Genomic DNA, 21,740 nt, shown 5'->3' with positions numbered 1-21,740 from the left:
GGTATACGTGGCGGCCATAAGTGCCTACCACGCCCCTTTAGGTGGCCTCTCAGTAGGTAGAGAGCCCTTGGTCATACGGTTCCTCCGCGGTGCGCTCAGGCTGAGGCCTCGAGTGACACCCAGGGTCCCCACGTGGGACCTCGCTGTGGTGCTAGAAGCTCTCTGCAAGCCTCCATTCGAGCCCTTAGAGGAGTCTACGGATCGCGCCCTCACAGTTAAGACGGCGCTCCTGTTAGCACTCACCTCCCTCAAGAGAGTAGGCGATCTGCAGGCCCTTTCAGTGGCCCCATCTCATTTAGAGTTTGCCCCAGGGATGGCCAAGGCCTTTCTATATCCCAGGGTCGGGTACGTCCCGAAGGTCCCCTCCCTAGCACCGCAGCCAGTAACGCTGCAGGCGTTCTATCCTCCTCCATACGTGGAGCCAGGTCACAGGAAGTTAAACTGCATGTGCCCAGTCAGAGCTTTAGACGCATACGTCCACAGAGCTGCCACGTGGCGTAAAACAGAGCAACTGTTTGTCTGTTACGGCCCCCCTAAGAGGGGGAGCCCAGCTTCAAAACCCACTATTAGTAGATGGATCATCGATGCCATAACTACTGCTTACGAGTCCTCTGATCTCCCCTCACCGTTGGGACTCAAGGCTCACTCTACTCGGGGCATGAGTGCCTCGAGAGCTCTGACGGCAGGTGTCCCAATACAAGACATCTGCAATGCTGCGGGTTGGTCCACGCCCCTAACATTCGTTAGGTATTACGAGCTCGACCTCAGAGCCGCTCCAGGCTCGGCTGTACTCTCGGCCTAGTGCGCTAGGCCTAGAGGGGCAGCCACCTCCCTAGCCAGGAGGAGACTTCTCAAGGCGCATTCTTTCTGCGGAAAGAAGAGAAGTCGTTTCGCCACTCATAAGAGATCTGCAAAACTTTACCCCTTTTGTCCGTGAAAGCTAGACAAAAGCCCTTTCAGTCCCTCTTGTCCTGGCAGAACCCCCAGACAAAGGACTAAGACCCCTCGTGAGCCCGAGGGCCGAGGGGTGCCTCTCGCACTGGCTGGCGAACCAGGCAGAGGTCACGGTTCTCGTGTGCCCGAGGGCCGAGAACTGTACAGCCCTCTTGTCCGCGGAATGCTAGACAATGGCTTAATTCTCCTCGTGTTCTGACGCAGGATGCTATCAGACCGAGTGTACTCCGGTCCCTCTGGTTTCTGGCTTTCCCCAGACCAAGGACTAAGACTCCTCGTCTGCCTTCACAGAAGGCCGAGGAGTGCCTCATGCACTGGCTGGCTACCAGGCAGAGGCACCTACTGTCTTCCCCGTGAGCCCGAGGGCCGGGGATTGCAGTGCCCTCTTGTCCGCGTAATGCTAGACAATGGCTTATTCCCTCGCGTCCTGGCGGAGCTCCAGGCCGAGCCTTGGATCCCTCTTGTTCTGGCTGAACCCCCAGACAAAGGATCACCCTCTCCTCGTGTGCCCGAGGGCCGAGGAGCCTTGAGGTCGAGCTCACCGTCCTCGTGGGTCTGCGGACCGAGGACTTCCCACACCATCTGTCCGCCGAGTGCTAGACAGTGGTCATTCGGTCCCTCTTGTTCTGGCTAACTCCCAGACAAAGGACTAAGACTCTGCGTGTGCCTGAGGGCCGTGGAGTACCTCTCGTTCTGGCTGGCGACCAGACAGAGGAAGACTACCATTCCTCGTGTGCCCGAGGGCCGAGGACTACAGGGCCTTCTTGTCCGCGTAATGCTAGACAAGGGCTCTCTCTTTTTCCACCCTGGTTGAGCAGACACTCGCAGGGCTCGGTAATTATGGGGGCGTTGGTAGTCTCGTTCCCCATAGCGTTCCTGACGCGGCTCGAGTTCCCGGAAGGGAACGTCTCGGGTTACGTATGTAACCTTAGTTCCCTGAGGGAACGAGACGCCGCGTCTCGGACCATAATTCCCGCACCCTGCGGCGCTCGCTTCATTCCTAAAGAGCTGCCGCCGGCTTCAAACGCACGTGCTTTATACTTCCTGGTCGGTGACGTCACCGCGCCTGTGACGTCACCCCCGTCATTTCATTGGTTGTTATACACAGTTCAGAGTGCGGCCCGCCAATGGCGTTCCCCATAGCGTTCCTGACGCGGCGTCTCGTTCCCTCAGGGAACTAAGGTTACATACGTAACCCGAGACGTTTTTGTCTCACTTTCTAATGCATGAAATTGATTTTGACTGATTGATCATTTGAGCTTCACTGGGCTTGAGTAGGAGCTGCATATTGGTTGTGCCACGCTCATGTTTGATGTACAATGGACTCACAACAAAGGGATTTGATGGCCATGGTGTGATGTTGATTCTCTGAAGCAATACAGGACCGCAGACAGATGACGAAGATGTTTCCGAAGCAAATGATGAAGGCGACGACCCAGACAAACACACGCAGAATGATGTTTGCCAGCAGATTCTCAAAGGATGAGATTCCGTCTGTGTTTGGTTTGCAGCTTCGCACGTTGGGAGAATATCCACAGAATTCAAAACGCTTAAAATAACTGAAATGATACGAAACAAAAATGGCATTAAAAGAAAATAGAAAAGTTGTTGTACACATAATTGTATACTTTATCAATAATCATATAAAAACTTCATGGAATATTTCACTCAAAAATAAAAATTCTGCCATAATTTACTCAAGTCTCATGTCTTTCCAAACATGTATGACTTCTGTGGAACCAAAAAGGTATCCTGACTATTTTAGTATAATATATAAGTATAATATATTGACTGAAAGATTGACTGAGGTTTGGGGTTGTCAAATTACAAAAAAAGTATGCTAAGAATAGTATGGAAATGTTAAATATTGTTCATTTGAAAATCATCCACCCATTGAGCTATTAACCAATGAACAATGATTCAATATTCAACAATTAATCCCATTCATAAATGAATGAACCATTTCTTTCTATACATTTAAAAAAACTTTGAACATTGTTATCTTTTGTTTGACTCTTTTCATGGCTTACATTGCAGTGTGTTACACAAAGCTTTCATTTCACTTGGGATATAGCACACAAGTCACATGAACCAGTATTATTATTATTCACTTTAATTATATGGAAAAGAATTGCTGGGACAGTCACCTACAAATTATTTTTTTGTGTGTGTGTTCCACAGATGAAATAAAACTCATTTCTTGTTTAGAATGAGCATGAGTAAATTATGACAGAATCCATTAAAACCTAATACTTTATCTAATACTGCATAATCAAACACTTCAGCCCTAGCAGAGTTATCTGTTCCGCTGTCTTTTCTTAAAGGGAGCCCCAGGTATTAAGACTTGTATGGCTTCATATAACGTAAATGATGTCTTTTACTGAATAATGAACCCATATCAAATGTATGTTATTTAAATAATTTAAATAGGGTTGCACTCGGTGAGTTACTGGTGCTACCTGTTACTATTTTTACCACAACACAACTATAAAATACTGAAAATAAATAAAATACTGATACGATGATCACAGCTACTGAAAGAGCTTAACAGGTGGCGATGGATATAAGCGTATGGCCTTAAACCAAATGTCTTACCATTGATTTTCCCCACAAGGAGTCTAAATGTCCCCAGATATCGAGTGAAATCCGTGCTGAGAAACTCCTTCAGTGGCTGCGGCATCATGACAAGGGTTGGCATGTTTATATCCTGCCAGGATGGCATCTAGTGTTTCTTGTCTCTGCCATTTGTAAGCTCTTTTATTAGCTGTGGTCTACTAAAAGCCTAAAAGGCATCAGGGCTAAGGTGGAGAGAACAAAGACGTGGTTCTTTAAGAAGTTTCATTTGTCCACAGGGATCTTTCCATTGTTTTAGCTAAGAAAGCAGTGAAGACTTTGGTTCTCTTGTTGCCCTTCGACTGAAAATTACAACCAAAATCCACACAATGTGGCATCGTATCAGTATTTTATTGTGCTAAAAATAGCAACAGGAGTGCAGCCATTTCACGTCATTAAAATAATGGCCCCCTATAGTCTGTCCAAAATATATAAAACAATGTGGATTTTTTAAATAATGCAGTAAGATACATAATTTATGTTATATTAAGCCATACAAGTCTTAATACCCGGGGTTCCCTTTACAACGTGCATGCTTCACTACAGCATACACAAACAGTTCTGTTCACATTTACGCCTCGTCAAACTCATCAACGGGTTTGTAAAATGTAGAGCTAACCTTCTATTACTGTCACAGTCTGCTAGAGTGGGCCTGTCTCGGATCAAAAGTGAATTTCTAGCACGGCTGATATCTGCAAAGTAACAATCCCGAAAACCTAATCTCCACATCAAAGTGCAGACAGGTTCAGCGTAAGGTTCAGAGCTCTAAAGACTTCAGTGCGGCATCTCTCCTCGGCACGTGGTGGCTCTTTTGTTCAGTGCTGGTGTGGAGGGGACTGATTCCTCATGAAATGATGGCATTCCATTTAAAAATCTCTCTGAAGGCCTAGACTCCACTACTTTATTTCATTTTCATTTTCCCGGAGGGGAACGCAGCTGTTCGGGAGATATTGAATTTGATGGAAGAAAAGTTAAAGATAGAGCGGAGAGAGGCATGATAATCTTGTCACCTGTGAAAAAATGGGGAGTTCAAGTTGAGCTGCATTTACCAGTGGGTTTGACTTTTCAAATGCAGTAATAATTCATCCTTCGGTTGACAGCTATCGGCCAGCCTACATTCAGCAGTAATGACCTCCCTCTGTATCTCGCTCAGAGGGCGTGCTGTGTGACTTTCTGGCTTAATGGAGGTTTTTGTTGTGTTTGTTTTGACATGAGAGACTATGGAGTACAAGGAATTTGAGCGCAAATGTGAAAGTCTGGAACATACTGATAACTCTCCATAGAGGGCACACAAGCGCAAAACGTATATAAAAATAAAAATATTTATTTTAATAAAGAAAGATATATATATATCTCATTGGACATTTTAGTATGCTTACATGTGAGTGAGGTTAGTTAGGGGCCGGAACATCCTGATGCTGATGTTGGGAATCTCTACCTCTTCCATACTCCTGTGCACAGAATAGAAATATGCACATTTTAACTTTATAAGGTGTTTTTTTTTTTCTTAGCCAGAACAAAAGTACATTTTCAAAGCCAATAAAATAGAGAACTGTAAACCAGGAAAGCCAGCTGAATAATTACTGGCATAATGCCCAGAAAAATATCAGTGAATGCAGATACATGAATAAACAAAGGCTGCTAAATACCACAGTTCTGAACACTAAGGACTTTCACTAAGTAGCTCATCTACTTCTGTAGACTGCAAAACAACATTCACTGTGATTTTTTTAAATTCTGAAATTAATACCAGGGACAATTTGTGCATCAATACTGTCTTTGGCAGGCAGTTTTATATCTGTGAGGGTATTTTTTTTCTAACCATATGAAAACAAAGAGCATGCTATTCATTTACATCAAATATTTAAAATACATAAACTACCAGTTTTGGAACAGTATGGTTTTTAATGTTTTTGAAGACTGCTCTGCACACCAAGCTTGATCCAAAATTCTGCAAAAGCAGTAATATTGTGAAATATTTTTACTATTTTACTACTTGAATATATTTTATAATGTAATGTATTCCTGTGATCAAGCAAAATTTTCAGCATCATTACTCCAGTCTTCAGTGTCACATGATCCTTCAGAAATCATTCTAATATGATGATTTGCTGTTAAAGACACATTTTATTATTATTATCAATATTTAATCTTGACACACTGTTACTTCAGAAAGATCCAAAGATCAGCATTTATCTGAAATAAAAAGCCTTTGAAACGTTATACACTATACCATTCAAAGGGGGGGGGGGGGGGGGGGTGGATGGGGTGGAGAAATGATATAAATTAATACTTTTATTTAGCAAGGATGCTGTAAATTGTAAATCAAAAGTGATGATAAAGACATTACAAAAGATTTCTATTTCAGATAAATGCTGTTCTTCTGAACTTTCTATTCATCAAAGAAACCTGAAAAAAATCAATACTCAGCATTTTTTAACATAATTATAATAACAAATGTTTTTGAGCAGCAAATCAGAATATTAGAATGCCTTCTGAAGGATCATGTGACTGGAGTAATTTTGCTTTGAAATCACAGAAATAAATGTAATTTTTACATATATTCAAATAGACATTTATTTTAAAGTTTTACTGTACTTTGTATCAAATAAATGCAGACTTGGTGAGCGGAAGAGACTTTCAAAATCAAAATCTTTTGACTGGTAGTGAACTAAACTTGACAGGCCTAAAATGGAATATATATTTATTAAAATTAAATATAGTACAACATCAGTATAGAATATACCATCAAAGACTAAAGACATTTTAGTCTTTATTCTGGGTATTCTGGGGCATTTTTCTGTTTCTTTCTGATGCTTTTTTTTATGGAGCCTGGTAATTGTTCATTTCTGACCATGGTCTGCAGAATTCACTGAGGATCGAACTGCAGCATAGAAATCGAAGGCCTACAGTCTTTTCCTGGATCTGTATCTTAAAATACAACCTTGAACAGCATTACTATCAACCAAAAACTGGCATTTAGGATTATATTTCAGGTTCACATTAAATTAGATTTCTATAACCTCACATCATACGTGTGATTTAATATCTTGGTTGTTTCTCTTAGAAATGAATGAGAATAAATAAAAATAACATAACAACTTTTGCTTTTGTTTAATGTCCTGTAGTTCAGCCATGGATTGTTAGCTAAACATCTGATGCATATGGTACACAAAATTGAGAACACACCAGGAGCTTCAAAGTCGTCAACAGATTGGTTGAATTATACAGGATTTCCAGGAGACACATGTGTTGCGCTCTTTACGTTCCATCTCGACACAAAGAAACCTCCTCATGAAAGAGTGAAGCTGTCATGTTCACAGCTGTGACGTTGAGCAATGGATTTTCAAAATATATGAAATATGTAAAATTCGTAACACAGACTATAAAATACATCCAAGAGTTTTACATACCGATCTGTTATTGTGAGGATATTTCCACACCCCTAAACATGACGCGGCAACAAAACAAAACTTAATTTAACTTAATTTAAAACAAAACTTAATTTATTGCTTTACCTGTCAGTCATAGAGCCTCTTGGGTGGTCCTTGGCCATTCAAAGCAGCCAAAGTTCCCAGACCTTCTGCCGTCAGTCTGAAGGTCTGGCAACGTGAGACTAAATGTCATGCTCCTCTCTTCTGAGATCCTCATAATCTTATACGTGACTCTTCCAAAGCTTCAGCAGAGATCTCATTTATATTACGGCTCTCTAATCTTACTTTATGTCAATAATTGTTTAATTTGGTTCTATTTGTATTTCACCTCAGGATTTTTAGGAGTCCCCTGATCCTCTGAGCACTAATCATGCCTTCTGAGTAGGACTATAATTGGCTGAAAGAAGTGAATTTTCTAGGAACAACATAAGATGTCAATCCAGGAATATGTCCTACTTCTGTAAATCACGTGGTGCAGGTCTACAGAGCTTAAACAGCAGAAGTGTGAAGACCACACTGAGCTGCTTCACACAGAGACACTGTGTGCGAAATGCAGCGATCAGTGACAGAATCTGAAAGCTTGTTAGACCAGCTTTATTAAAACAGGCACAAAAAACCTGCCCTCAGACTAAAAACCTATCATATAAGATTTAAATAAATGGGTTTGTAACCATAATTAACTGCCTAATCAGAGCCTGTATGAAAAACTTATTCACCGTGACATTATATATTTAATTATTCTCTGATTAACAGTCTGAATTTGATCACAGGCTGAGACCAGTAGTCATGTATCGTACGTGAAGGTCGTGTAAATTCGATGTAGATTTCTACGTACATCATGCACACATAAATAAATACAAGGTCTCCCCTATAATCAATGCAACAATTTAATAACTTAACCATTGTTTTGTTTACTCACAGTGACTGCAGATTCACCAGACTGTCAAATTGATTGTCGTATATGTGTGCCAGGGGATTGTTGGAAATATTTCTGAAACAAACACACAGAGGCAGACAAATAAGTAAAAAAAAAAGTTATTGGTAAAGTCCACACTTTGCTTCTGTGATTCATAAGGCCTGTCACTTCGTCTGAAGAGGCTTTCAACCAATCAATGAATCACTGGGCAGATCAGCACAAATACAAAATGAATAACACTGAAGTATTGCACCACTGAGGTACCTCAATAAAAATGCGGTTTAACTTTAAGCTTGGAACAAGGACGTCTAAACAACACAATTTGCAAATAAATAATAAAGTGCCGAATGCGGCTCTCACAGCTGTTTGAGGCTCTGGAGGTTCTGGAACAGAGATGGAGGCAGGTCTTTAATCTGGTTCATAGACACGTCTCTGTAAATCAAGTCAAAGCAAATTCAGCAGCTCATTTTTCAACTTAATCATTCATGAAATAAATAAAACTAAAAAGAAGATCTTCAAATAGAAGCTCTGGTCCAACATTTGCGCTTATCAGACTGAGGTTGTTTGAGCAGGTGTCTCTCTTTTTGTCCTTCTCTCTCTGCTTTTGAATCTCAGCAGGGATGGTTAAAAGGGATGGTTCACCTATGTAGTTTGAAACCTGTATGACTTTATTGCTGTTTTTCTATTTAAAGAGGACATCAGATGCAAAATTCACTTTTACATGGTGTTTGTATATAAATGTGTCTTACAATGATAAAAAATCCATTCTCTCCTGTTTTTTAACCCCAAAAAACCTAAACTGTCTTAATTATCAAGCGGTTTTGATCTTCTGAGCAGTATGATGCCATACTTCTCAGGACACGCCCACAGCCACTGATGGACTACATATTGCCGCCCTCAGCCAGTTGTACGCTGTCCACCATTTTCTCCACACTTGAGCAGCTGTAGCAAAAACAGTGTCTTGTAAGCAATGTATGTGTTTTGCAGTTGGGTGTAAAAGTGAACATAAGAGATCTCTCGACATTAGAGCTACTGGGGACGCAGTGGATTAGTTTTGTTTTTGTCATCAAATATACAAAAAACTAAAGAGAGGGGCGGGGTGAGCAGTAGCTCATTATTATTTAAAGAGGCATGCACCGAAACAGTTAGTTGTTAACTGAGGAAATTTAAACAAAGTATGTTGCAGACATTTCTTGAAGTCCCTACCCATACCAACTTGTGGAAAATGGGCATCTGATGTCTCCTTTAACAAAACACATGACCTGGGAAAAGGGAAAAAGTGCTTCACAGACAAAACTTCTGCACTGTATTCCAAAGTCATACAATAGCTCTGAGCAAAGAGCAAAACTTATTGACTCTAACTCTTGGCCTCGACCTATACCTTTTTCTGCTTTTCATTTATATATGCTATTGTTGTATGGGAGACAGCCATGTAAACATTTTTCTTTCCTTTTCTGTGTTCCAGGGAAGAAAGAAAGAATACGGGTTTGGAACAGCATGAGGGTGAGTAAATAAGAAAGAGAGACAGTATTTTTTATAGGAAGGTGAACAAACCTTTAAAAGGCTCATAAATCTCTTTCTTTCTCTCCAGTGCACACATTTTTATAAGCAAAAAAAATGATGACAAAAGATGTAATCTAGGAACTCTGTAAAAATGAATGGCTCCATTAACTTTTGTGTATGCGTTTATGTGTATACTCACAGGTCTATCAATCTGTGCATGTCTGCAAATGTTCCCTCCTCAATGGTGCTAATGCGGTTTCTCCTCAATGCTCTAAACCAGAAAAAGACATATATAATAGCTCAGCCTTAAACGTATACTCCAAATCACCAAGGCCTTCAGTGCCGCAGAATGAAGTCATACACATCTATATGTAAATCAGCTGGGTCTTAAGAGATCACACTTAAGAACTATCCATCTGGTTCAAGCTTCCAGGAACTATCGCAAACATTTGCCATAATGCTTGAGTACACAAGGACTCACTGACAGCCCCAGATTAGTTCTGAAAAGCACTGGACGTATCAAAAGACATGAAATATTTACATATTTGAAGAAATGTGGCCTGTCTTGATAACTGAAACAGCTTTGAATTGAGAAATAGAGTAGAGAAATAGAAATAGAGTGAGTGAACTACACTGTAAAAAATTGCTGTAAAAATACAGGAATTTTCCTACAGTAAGGTACCGTTTTACGTAAATACAGTGGTATAATGTGAATGAGGATAAATTTGAGGGACAATATTAATTGCAAGCTACTGTTAAATTTTACGGTATACAGCAGTATTTTTTAAATTTAGTCACATGGGCGAAGCTGTTGCTCGGCTCAGAACTCCTCAGAGCACAACAACGACACATCATCATTTTGTTCTCTGTCTGAGCAAAATCACAACGGATCAAGTTTCATCAGCAGTAAGATTGCAGGTGTAAAGAGCAACAGAAGAGTTCAAGAAGACGATTCATTACGACTATGTGCTGCCGGCAACAACAAACTGAATGATACATTCTTACATGGTGTTTTCCTCATCGTCTGGTAAATACAATTTAATTATTGTCAGTGTTACCCTGTTTATAGTATTTACAAAACCTACATCAGCACGGAATATCAGTCCCTCTGTTCTTTCATCAAAATAGGCCATCAGCAGCTGGGTGCTAACAAGCTAACGTTAGCTAACTAACTTTGCTGTTTCAGTAGACATAAAAAATCAAACAAATCGACTTGTTATTAGCAAATAAAATAACAAAGTTTGCTAATAACAAGTCGATTTGTTTGATTTTTTTATGTCTACTGAAACAGCAAAGTTAGTTAGCTAATGTTAGCTTGTTAGCACCCAGCTGCTGATGGCCTATTTTGATGAAAGAACAGAGGGACTGATATTCCGTGCTGATGTAAGTTTTGTTTATTTATTTATTTATTTATTTATATTTGCTATAACTGAGCACATATTTTCATTCAGGATTTGTACATAAGTGTCTATGTTCTACAGATGTCAGCCACTGCAGCAGATGTTGAGCACATCCTGACCCTCCCCAATGGACATGATGGTACGTAATTGATAATTTAATTTTTATTTTGGTGAACTAACCCTTTAATTATAATAGTTTGTCAATATTGAATTCAAATCTTGTTTATTTGTATAGTGCTGTAACTTATTCTTTTACAATTAGTGATCTGTTATCAGTGGTGACTGTGTCAAAGTAATTTTTGGAAGAAATTTAACTTACAGTTCTAAGGTAATAAAAATCATGCATTTAGTTAACACAATGTGTTCAGTTAATCTAAAACCTGTTAAATTAATATTTACATGTTGTTATCATAATTATATAAAGAACATTTAGCAGTTTTGTACATTGATTCAGAGTTGGCATCGTTTTCCTCACAAAAGTCCTCACAGGGTACTGTAGGTGTCAGTCCTTCACAGGTATTGGGGTAATCTGAAATAAGCTAATTCTCTCATAATTATGAAACACAGAGATCATGTGTAATCATGAGTAAACATCTTAGAGTAGTCTTAAGTGCAGTTATTTTTTACTTTTATTTTAGTTTTACCAAGCCTAATATCTCATATTTATTTATTGTTTTTCAGGTGCTTCATTGGTTGAACCCTGAAAGAGGGACAAAGGCCAGCCAGGTGAAGGTGGTGTCCAAGAAGACGGGCAAACTTCCAACAATGAATCCTCATGTGGCCACCCTAATGAAGAACCTTTTGGATTTCGAGTGAGGCTTTGTTCAGTAATGCAAAGTGAGAGTGTTGTGTTTTGTACCTCTACTAGATGTTCATGCAAACTCCACATCTTTTACAACCATATCGTGCAAACTTACAGCATTCTGTTCTGCAACTACAGGTATGTGCCAAAAAAATCTGAATATTGAGGGAAAGTCCATTTATTTCAGTAATTTGTTTCAAAAAGTGAAACTTGTATGTTACATTAGTTCACTACACACAAAGTGAAATATTTTGAGGCTTTATTTGTTTCAATTTTAATGATTATGGATTAAAGATACCCCCACACCAAATCCAGTATTTCCGAAAATTAGAATATTTCATGTGACGAATAAAAAAGGATCTTAAACACATTTTGGCCTTTTGAAAAGTGTGTTAATGTACTGTATTATGTCCTCAGTACTTTGTTGGGCCTCCTTTTGCACTAATTCCAGCATCAAGGCGGCATGGCATGGAGGCGATCAGCCTTTGACACAATTGAGGTGTTAAGGTAACAAGTTGCTTTGATATTGGCCTTCAGCTCGTCTGCATTTCGGGGTCTCTGTTCCCTCATCATGGTGTCAGTGCATCAAGAACCACTATATACAGACGTTTGCATGACATTAGCTACAGCTGGAGAATTCCATACGTCAAGCCAATCCTGAACCAAAAACAACGTCAGAAGAGTCTGTGCTGGGCAAATCCTGTTTTCAGATGAAAGTAAATTTTGCATTTCATTTGGAAATCAAGGTCCCAGAGTACGGAGGAAGACCGGAGAGGCACAAAAGTCAAGCTGCTTAAAGTCCAGTGTGAAGTTTCCACAGTCAGTGATGGTTTGGGGAGCATGTCATCTGCTGGTGTGGGTCCATTGTCTTTTATCAAGTCCACAGTCAACACAGCTGTCTACCAGGAAATTTTAGAGCAATTCATGCTTCCTGCTGCCGACAAGCTTTTTGGAGATGATGATTTTTATTTTCCAGCAGGATTTGGCACCTGCCCACAAAGCCAAAACTAGCAGTAGCCTACCTGGTTTAATAGCTATGGAGTAACTGTCCTTGACTGGCCGGCAAACTCGCCTGACTTTAACCCCATTGAAAATCTATGGGGTATTGTCAAAAGGAAGATGAGGGAACAGAGACCCTGAAATGCAGATGAGCTGAAGGCCAATATCAAAGCAACTTGGGCTACTATAACACCTCAACTGTATCAAAGGCTGATCGCCTCCATGCCACGCCGCCTTGATGCTGGAATTAGTGCAAAAGGAGGCCCAACAAAGTACTGAGGACATAATACAGTACATTAACACACTTTTCAGAAGGCCAACATGTGTTTAAGATATTTTTTTTTACCGGAAACATGAAATATTCTAATTTTGTGAAATACTGGATTTTTTTTTTTTTTTTTTTGTCTTTAATCCATAATCAAAACTGTAACAAATAAAGGCTTGAAATATTTCATTTTGTGTGTAGTGAACTAATATAACAAACAAGTTTCACTACCTGAAACAAATTATTGAAATAAATGGACTTTCCCTCGATATTCAATTTTTTTTTGGCACCTGTAAATGTTCATGTAAAGTCATCACAGTGTTCTTCAAACCTTTGCTCATGTGAAGTCACAGCACTTTGTTCTGCAACCACATCTTTATGTAAACTCAGCATTGTGTGTTTTGCAAGTACATCTTCATGTGAAGCCATAGCATTGTGTTCTGCAATCACATATTTGTGAAAATTTTGCATTCTGTTTGCAACCAAATGTTCATGTGTAATCAAAGTATTGTGTTCTTTTCAATGGCAATGGTGAAGTGGAAACTGTTAATGAATGCATTTTGCCTTTAATAAAAGCCTAAAGTTTTGAAGCCATCTTTTGTCCGAGCCATTTGTATTCAATTTATTTTAGAATGCTTATTTTAAATAAAGATCACACAAGATCAGCATTTAAATACATTTTACAATAATAAAGTGTATGAGATTACAGTAAGAAAACTAAAACAGTATAATGGAAAACAAACACAGTTTTATACTGTATCTTATATTTTCTACAGCACAGTACTGTAAAATGTTTTACGGTAATCAACTGCTGTTCCATGTTACAGCAGGTGCACTGTAGAATTACAGCTTTATGCTGGCAAATCTAGCTGCCAGTATTTTACTGTAAATTAACAGGATTTTTTTTTACAGTGTAGATCAGATAACACAACAAACACACTGTCACTTCAGTCGATGCAAGATTCACTAACACCGTATGAGTAGAAGAGAGAATTCAGCCTCTTAGATGCTGGAATATTAAATTACACTTCATTGAAATGTATGTTTTAATCCAGAGTGTTTCTTCAACTTTCTTCTGTATAAGCACTTTTGGGCCTGTGGCAAACGCTTAGTAGTTAATGTGTCTACTAATAAAAGTCCAACATACAAGCATCAAAGCAGTGTTGCCAAGTCTGCGGTTTTCCCGCAGAATAAGGCTACTTTACCACTGTTGGCGTGGGTTAAAGTGACCCCAAAAACATTATTTTTAGCACCTGGAATGTTATAAAATGGATTTTTTTTGTTGTTGTTGTGATTATTTAGTTTTTTTATTATGTCATATTATGCAAAATATATATACACTACCAGTCAAACGTTTTTGAACAGTAAGATTAATTAAGAGATCTTCTACATTTATGTGTTCCAAAGTACAGCAAAACGATTTTGGAATATTTTTACTATTTAAAATAACTGCTTTCTATTTAAATATATTTTAAAATGTCATTTATTTGTGCGTTTTTAAAGCTGATTTTTTAACATCATTACATTATTATGATTTGCTGCTCACATTTTTTTTTATTATTATTGTTATTATGTTGACATCTGAGTACAATTGTTTTAGGTTTCTCTGATGAATAGAAAGATTAAAAGATCAGCATTTATTTGAAACATTATTTATTTTGTAACATTATAAATGTCTTTATCATTACTTTTGATCAATTTAAAGCATTCTTGCTAAATAAAAATAATAATTTCTGTAATTTCTTTCCCAATATATATATATACACACTCTTTTAAATAGTATAGTGTTTAATGTTACAGAAGCTTTTTATTTCAGATCAATGCTGATCTGACTGTTCAACTGTTTTAAAAATTGATAATAATAATAATAATAATAACAATAACATTTCTTTAAAAAAATGTTTCTTCAAATCAGCATATTAGAACACTGAAGACTGGAGTAATGATGCAGAAAATTTAGCTTTGATCACAGGAATACATTACATTTGAATATATATTCAAATAGAAAGCAGTTATTTTAAATATTTCATAATATTACTGCTTTTGCTGTACTTTGGATCACATAAATGCAGGCTTGGGAGACTTCTTTAAAAAGCATCAGGTTACGTAAGTAACCCTAGTTCCCTGAAGGGAACGAGACGCTGCGTCGAAACGCTGTGAGAATGCCTCCAGCGTGACCGCATCCTAAATCATGTGTGCAACTAGTCCAATAGGAGTGTGAGACGTCACGGGTGTCATGACGTCACTGACCAGGAAGCACGTACGGTAAAACACAGCGCTATCTTCTGGAGACAGCAAGCGCTGCAGGGATGCCGAAGTATACGCCTTATTCAGCCCGTCACCATTTTGAATCGAAAACGAGGCTGTGAGGGATAGCAGTCCAGCAGTGCCCACTGTGGCGTATTGTTGCGTACCGGGATGTAGATCTTATAACCGTAAAATAATAGGTCATTTCACATTTTTCCACAGGACAAATAACCTAACTTTCAGGTAACAATTTTGCATTTATTTAAGAAAATGACTGTGGAAAGACTGCTAATTTCTAATGTGAGCATGTTTATCTTCCTTTAAACACTTACACAGTTTTTCAAATGATGTTATATAGATTAAAATGCTTAATGGTTCGTGTTAAGAGCCTGCAGCTAGGTCATAAGCGTCTTCCCGACCTTTATTATGAAATTACGATAAACATGACATTTTCCTTGTCTCAAACAAAACAGAAACAAAAAATAATGTTCTGAATATCATTTTGCGATTTTAAAAGTGGTTTACCTCAAACACTACATGGCAAACTAATAAATAAATGTTATCTTTTGATCGCTTTGCATAAAAATAAACTTTCTACCCACTGTTTTTTGTATGACTTAACATGTTGTCTGAAAGAGGCTTACGATCTAACTGCAGGCTCACAAACTATTAAAGGGATAGTTCGAGCATTTAAGACATAAAGTTGTATGCAATCCTTATCAGCACTATAGTGTATACACACTGACCCACACTGCGTTCACCTCCCTGGTCAGAGTTCTGGCCGCTGGAAGTTTTTCAAGAAAGTAGTCACGGTTAGTTTCCGGGGCTTCAAAACTGTGCGTTTTTACGTGAAAAAAAGATATGCGTTTCAAAGCTTGATTAATTTACATCACAAAAAACACTCCTAACAAAAATCATACCTCAGTTTTAATCGGCACTATATTCTTTCCGTTTCCATCAATCCGCGCTGCTGTCAGTTCGCACGTTCCTATCAGCTGTTCCATTACACACTCGAATGACAACGACGTAAAAAGTAGAAAATTAACAATGGTGCGAACTTGTAAATTCCCAGGTTGTGACCACAAGAATGTGCAGGGATCGCCGTTCAGATTCCATTGTTTTCCTGTTTCTGATATAGTTATGAGACAGCTTTGGCTGGTTGCCATCGGCTACTCTGCGGGAGCTAAAATATCCAGTATCAAGGATTTTCGTGTGTGCAGTGCTTACTTCAGCGAAGACGATTACATCCCCAACCAAGGAGGAAAAATCAAAAAATGGATTTTAAAGAGTTCTGCTGTACCAGTACCACGGGTAAGCTCTATTTACTAACTTTATGTCGCATACGACAGGTTTATTTTGAAGCTAACGTCGGTTTTTAGGCTAACGTCACATTGAGAATATTCTAACCGGGGCAGTGATAGCATCGACAATAATCGACTGTCTATGTGGTGAGAAAATCGGCAAATGTCATAACTAATGAATTTAATTGAATCTATATAACACAACAAAATATGATGCTTTGCTATATTTGTTATTGTCTGTAACTATGCGGAACATGCGTCGATATCATCGTGTTTATAAGTGTGCTTGAAGTCACATACAGGTAGGTCTAAACCAGGTATCTCCAACTCCGGTCATCGTGAGCTACATTCCTGCAGCGCGATGTTTTCCTATGACAGGACTCCTTTCTCAAATGAGACATTCTGTACAAGCCTGCTAATAACCCGTTGATTTGAGTCAGTGTTGCATCAGAGAAAAACTAAAACCAGCAAGACAGTAGCTCACGAGGACTGGAGATCCCATGTCTAAACTGTACAGTAAACAATCTGATGTTTAGACTCCTGTGGAAATCACGTGAAACGAGGTCTAATATAAATATATATATATCGTCTGTTCCGTCTGACATTGTGCTAAAATTGGTTTCATCATCAGAAGTTTCGTAGTCAGACATGTTGTCAGTGAGTCGCGCTATCAACAGCTGATAGGAACGTGCGAACTGACAGCAGCGCGGATTGATGGAAACGGAAAGAATATAGTGCCGATTAAAACTGAGGTATGATTTTTGTTAGGAGTGTTTTTTGTGATGTAAATTAATCAAGCTTTGAAACGCATATATTTTTTTCACGTAAAAACGCACAGTTTTGAGGCCCCGGAAACTAACCGTGACTACTTTCTTGAAAAACTTCCAGCGGCCAGAACTCTGACCAGGGAGGTGAACGCAGTGTGGGTCAGTGTGTATACACTATAGTGCTGATAAGGATTGCATACAACTTCATGTCTTAAATGCTCGAACTATCCCTTTAAGCATGTTAATCTTTAAAACATCATTTAAAAATAATATCTTTTTCACTTACGATCGCACGGTTTTTCCTTTCGTGAGGCTTTTGAGTCCAGGTAAACACAGACGGAGCTGAACCCTCCTTAAGCTTCCTAATTCCAGTCAGTGTTTTTGAAAAATAATCCTGAGTAAAATGTTAGGAGCACAGTCTTGTGTTCTTTGTAATCTATACAAAATGGAGATATTTAGTTTACTTGTTGTAGTAAATTATAACATTTTAGCTCTGCGTAAACATTTAAAGGAAGATAAACATGCTCACATTATAAATTAGCAATTAGCCAAGCGGCTAGTTTCCACAGTCATTTTCTTAAATAAATGCAATATTGTTACCTGAAAGTTAGGTCCTATGTCCCGTCGAACTTTAATAATACACATTTTCTGAAGTTCTTTGTCCTGTGGAAATTAGTGAAATGATATTTTCTCTTTATTTTTATGACTAAACAATCTACATCCCGATACTCAACAATACGCCACAGTGGGCGCTGATGGACTGCTATCCCTCACAGCCTCGTTTTCGATTCAAAATGGCGGTGGGCTGAATAAAGCGTATGGCTTAAAGAGGCAGCATCCCTTCAGGGAACTAGGGTTACATATGTAACCTGAGACGTTCCTTTCCAGGTAATTCGAGCTGCGTCGAAACGCTGTGGGAACGAGAATGCCCGCGCCACCATACTGAAGATTGTCCCTGCCGGGCTGGGCAAGGGGACGAAGGATCCATAAGCCATACCTCGAAAAAGGAGCCCGAAAGTAGGGCTTGGAAAAGGCCCAAAAGTAGGGCTAGAGAGAGAGGAAATGTCTCGATGAATGTCCGAGCCTGTCAAGGCGAGAGGACAAAGGAGCCAGGAGATGCTCTAAGATTCAGGTCATAGTACATGCTAAAGGTTAAGGGCGTAGACCAGCCCGCCGCACTAAGGGAAGAGGATGAAAGGCCTGCAGCACAACAGGCCGTGGTGCTATTGTGAGGACCTTCGGAAGGTACCCCATCCGGGGGTACAGAAAAGCTTTGGCCATACCAGGCGCAAAGTCTAAAAAAGAAGGGGCCACTGAGAGGGCTTGAAGATCCCCAACCCTCTTGAGGGAGGTAATAGCCAGCAGAAAGGCAGTCTTTAGGGTAAGAAGACGGTTGGAGACCTCTTCTAAAGGCTCGAAAGGAGGCTTACACAGGGCCTCAAGCACCACAGCCAGGTCCCAAGGAGGGACGCGAGAGCATGTTGGAGGTCTCAACCTCAGCACACCGCGGAGGAAACGTGTAACAAGGGGGTGTCTGCCCACTGAAGTCAACCCAGCGGAAAGACATGCCTGTAAAAACTCCAGCACTGTACCAACTGGGCAGTTAACTGGGTCTAACTGGCGGTCTCCGCACCAAGAAGTGAAGAGTCTCCACTTCAAGGCATACAGTTTCCTCGTAGAGGGAGCTCTGGATTGGAGGATGGTCTCTACAACATCAGTTGAGAGACCCGAAGCTACTAGCTGTGCCCCCTCAGGGGCCACACCCATAGCTTCCATCGCTCCGGCAAGAGTGGAGAATCTTTTTCTACAGAGTGCAGGACCCACTGAGAGACATTTGGCAGAAGTTTCCACGCTGCCAGAAAGTCTACTAGGGGAATCAGCCTCTCGAGACTGACCTCTGGATTTAAAGGAACGGCTAGCCGGGGGTCCCAAAACTGGGGACTGAGTGACCCAGCTAGCTGTAAGAGGGACCTCTGAGGAGGTCGTGAGCCTCCTAGCACCGCTACGAGATCGGGCGGTGACTGAGAGATATGCTCACTGGGGGCCGCTGCCCCCTGAGGACACTGAGGAGAGACGGGCACCATATACTGAGGTGTTGGCCGCTCTTCCCCAGAGGGGACTGTCCTCATTAGCCCTGGGCCTCGACCGTCAGGGCTTCTTGGCCGAGCTCTTCTTGGCCCTCAAGACAGGTCAGCGGTTCTCCTGAGCTCAGCCAGATCTTCAGGCTGAACTCCATCGCCCTCGTCCAGCTGTTTCAGCAGGTTGGCTTGGTACGTCTGCAACACGGAAACCGCAGAGTGGGCTTCCGAACCCAAAGAGAAAGCAGCAGATCTAGCAGGCGAGGAAAGAGATAGGGACTCGCCCGTCTCCATTCCCTCTGCTAGATCTAATTGCGAACCCCACGAGTGCAATCGCCGCCCCGCCTCAGTGGAAGCGGGACCAGACCTTCGAGGAACGCTGGTGAAGACTCCCTTCTAAAAGAGAGCCTTCCTTGAACGAAGCACACGAAGTGGCATACTCAAACAACGTGGGCAATCAGTCCCCTCGAGGGCTGATGCCGCATGTTTGGCACCCTCACAAGCAACACACAAGCTGTGCGTATCCTCACTCGTAATGAAGCGAGTGCATGGAGGGACACACAGCTTGTAGTGCTGTTTATTAATATCACCCTTGCTGGACTTAGACATTGCTCTCTAAACAAAGGCTGTTCTAACTTGCACAAAAAGGACAGCGATCACACACACAGACACAGACACATACGTGCTCTTATGCTTCCTGGTCGGTGATGTCATGACGGCCGTGACGTCTCACACTCCTATTGGACTAGTTGCACACATGATTCAAGACGCGGTCACGCTGGAGGCGTTCCCACAGCATTTCGACGCAGCTCGAGTTACCTGGAAGGGAACTTTTGACTAGTGTTCATAAAAGCATTTTGTGTTTGAAATGGTTAAGTAAAAGTTACACAGTTGAGTAGCATTTTCACTTTTTGAATCTTGATTGGACAAAACAAATCAGATGATGCTTGCACACAGGTCTTGCTTTGTTTTAATTGATTATTATTATTTTATAGATTTTTGTAGTTTAAGATTGAAAGTTTGTGTCTGAGATAAAACAGCCAAATATATAATTTAAAGGATTTAAAAAAAAATAGGAAAAAGAAATGATAAAATATCAAATCGGTTAGTTTTAATTAAAAACAACTTCTAGGACATAAAAGTGCCTGTAGTTGAAGAAACATCAAAATACTTGGAAAGTCTGAGAGAGAAGCTGTCGTGATGCAGCAGGCTCCGTCCCTCAGGACAGACTGTCCTTCAAATGTCACTGACAGATCAAATCAAAGGCCTTACACCACTGCACCAGATAACCGTGATGCATATCAACATGTACATCTAAAACATGAGTAATTATTGTAATTTATTCACTCTTTAATCTACTTAGGTCTTAAATTATTCAGCTCAACCTAAATCTGCATTTATTTGTAAGTGTTTCCAGCTGAGCTGAGAGACTCGGAAGGAGTTGTAGAAGAGTTCCACTTCTGTCCCCGTCTCCCACACTCAGCTGTGACAAATAAACAGTCTATAATATAAATACCCTGGATCCCATAACACTCACTGCGGTTTACATTTACCATGTATGTGTGGATTGTGGATACTCACAAGACTGTAAGAGACGAGCAGTTCTTAAAACTTGACGCCCAGAGAGATGAAATCCTATTCCCCTCCATTTCCCTGCAGAAACAAATGCATTCAGCTGATCACCGGAGTGTGCAGAGTAGGTGATGTAAATATATTAACTCTCAGAACTCAAAACTTAAGACCATTTACTGAAACAAAGCAGCAAAAGTACTTCTAAAAAAACTCCTGATCCCCTAACTCCCACATTTTACAGTCAACAAAGTTTAAAAGCCAGAAAGCCAATTATATACTATTATTCCCAACACCAGAGGAACCATTGACAAGAGTAATGCAGGCAGTGTGTCCAGAAACAAATTACACCAAACCTTTTCTCAGAACTTGCTTCAATTTTCTTGCCATTTTGATGTTATTCTTAACTAAACTATCCTTTTAAAGGAGAAGTTCACTTTCAGAGCAAAAATATACAGATAATTTAATCACCCCCTTGTTATCCAAGATGTTCATGTTTTTTCAGTCATAAAGAAATGTTTTTTGAGGAACACATTTCAGGATTTTTCTTCATATAGTGGACTTCTATGGTGCCTGCGAGTTTGAACTTCCAAACAGGCATTATGAAGTATTGTTTTGCTGTTGTGGACTCTACCAAGCGGTTTCTTGTTTCATTGCCTTTTTGTTTTTGCCATTGCCATTGCTCTGTTTTGTTTCATAGTCATAGTTTTATTTCATGGTCATAGTTATACTTTTTCCTTGTTTCATTGTTTTGTTTCATTTGCTACTTTGGACTGCTCATTTGAATTTTGACCCTCGTCTGTACTATTGGATTACGCTATGGTCTTGCCTTCGTCACACTGTTTGTTTGGATATTGACCCTGCCTGTTTGAATACGATCTGTTTAATAAAG

The 21,740-nt window shown here is 40.1% G+C and overlaps 1 protein-coding gene across 1 annotated transcript in view; it reads right to left on the bottom strand.

The window, feature by feature from the left end:
- rxfp2l (relaxin family peptide receptor 2, like) overlaps nucleotides 1–21,740 on the bottom strand; it is an 80,779-nt gene that overhangs the window by 32,408 nt on the left and 26,631 nt on the right. Inside the window, exons 9-14 of the mRNA XM_073840043.1 lie at nucleotides 20,861–20,932; nucleotides 9,620–9,691; nucleotides 8,278–8,349; nucleotides 7,921–7,992; nucleotides 4,947–5,018; nucleotides 2,284–2,513 (exon numbers count right to left, since the gene is read on the bottom strand). Coding sequence (XP_073696144.1) covers nucleotides 2,284–2,513; nucleotides 4,947–5,018; nucleotides 7,921–7,992; nucleotides 8,278–8,349; nucleotides 9,620–9,691; nucleotides 20,861–20,932 — 590 coding nt within the window. The remainder of the gene's footprint in view (nucleotides 1–2,283; nucleotides 2,514–4,946; nucleotides 5,019–7,920; nucleotides 7,993–8,277; nucleotides 8,350–9,619; nucleotides 9,692–20,860; nucleotides 20,933–21,740) is intronic.

The sequence above is a fragment of the Garra rufa genome, chromosome 5, assembly GCF_049309525.1.
Source record: "Garra rufa chromosome 5, GarRuf1.0, whole genome shotgun sequence".
Lineage (NCBI taxonomy): Eukaryota > Metazoa > Chordata > Actinopteri > Cypriniformes > Cyprinidae > Garra > Garra rufa.
This window is presented reverse-complemented; position numbering and strand designations above follow the sequence as displayed.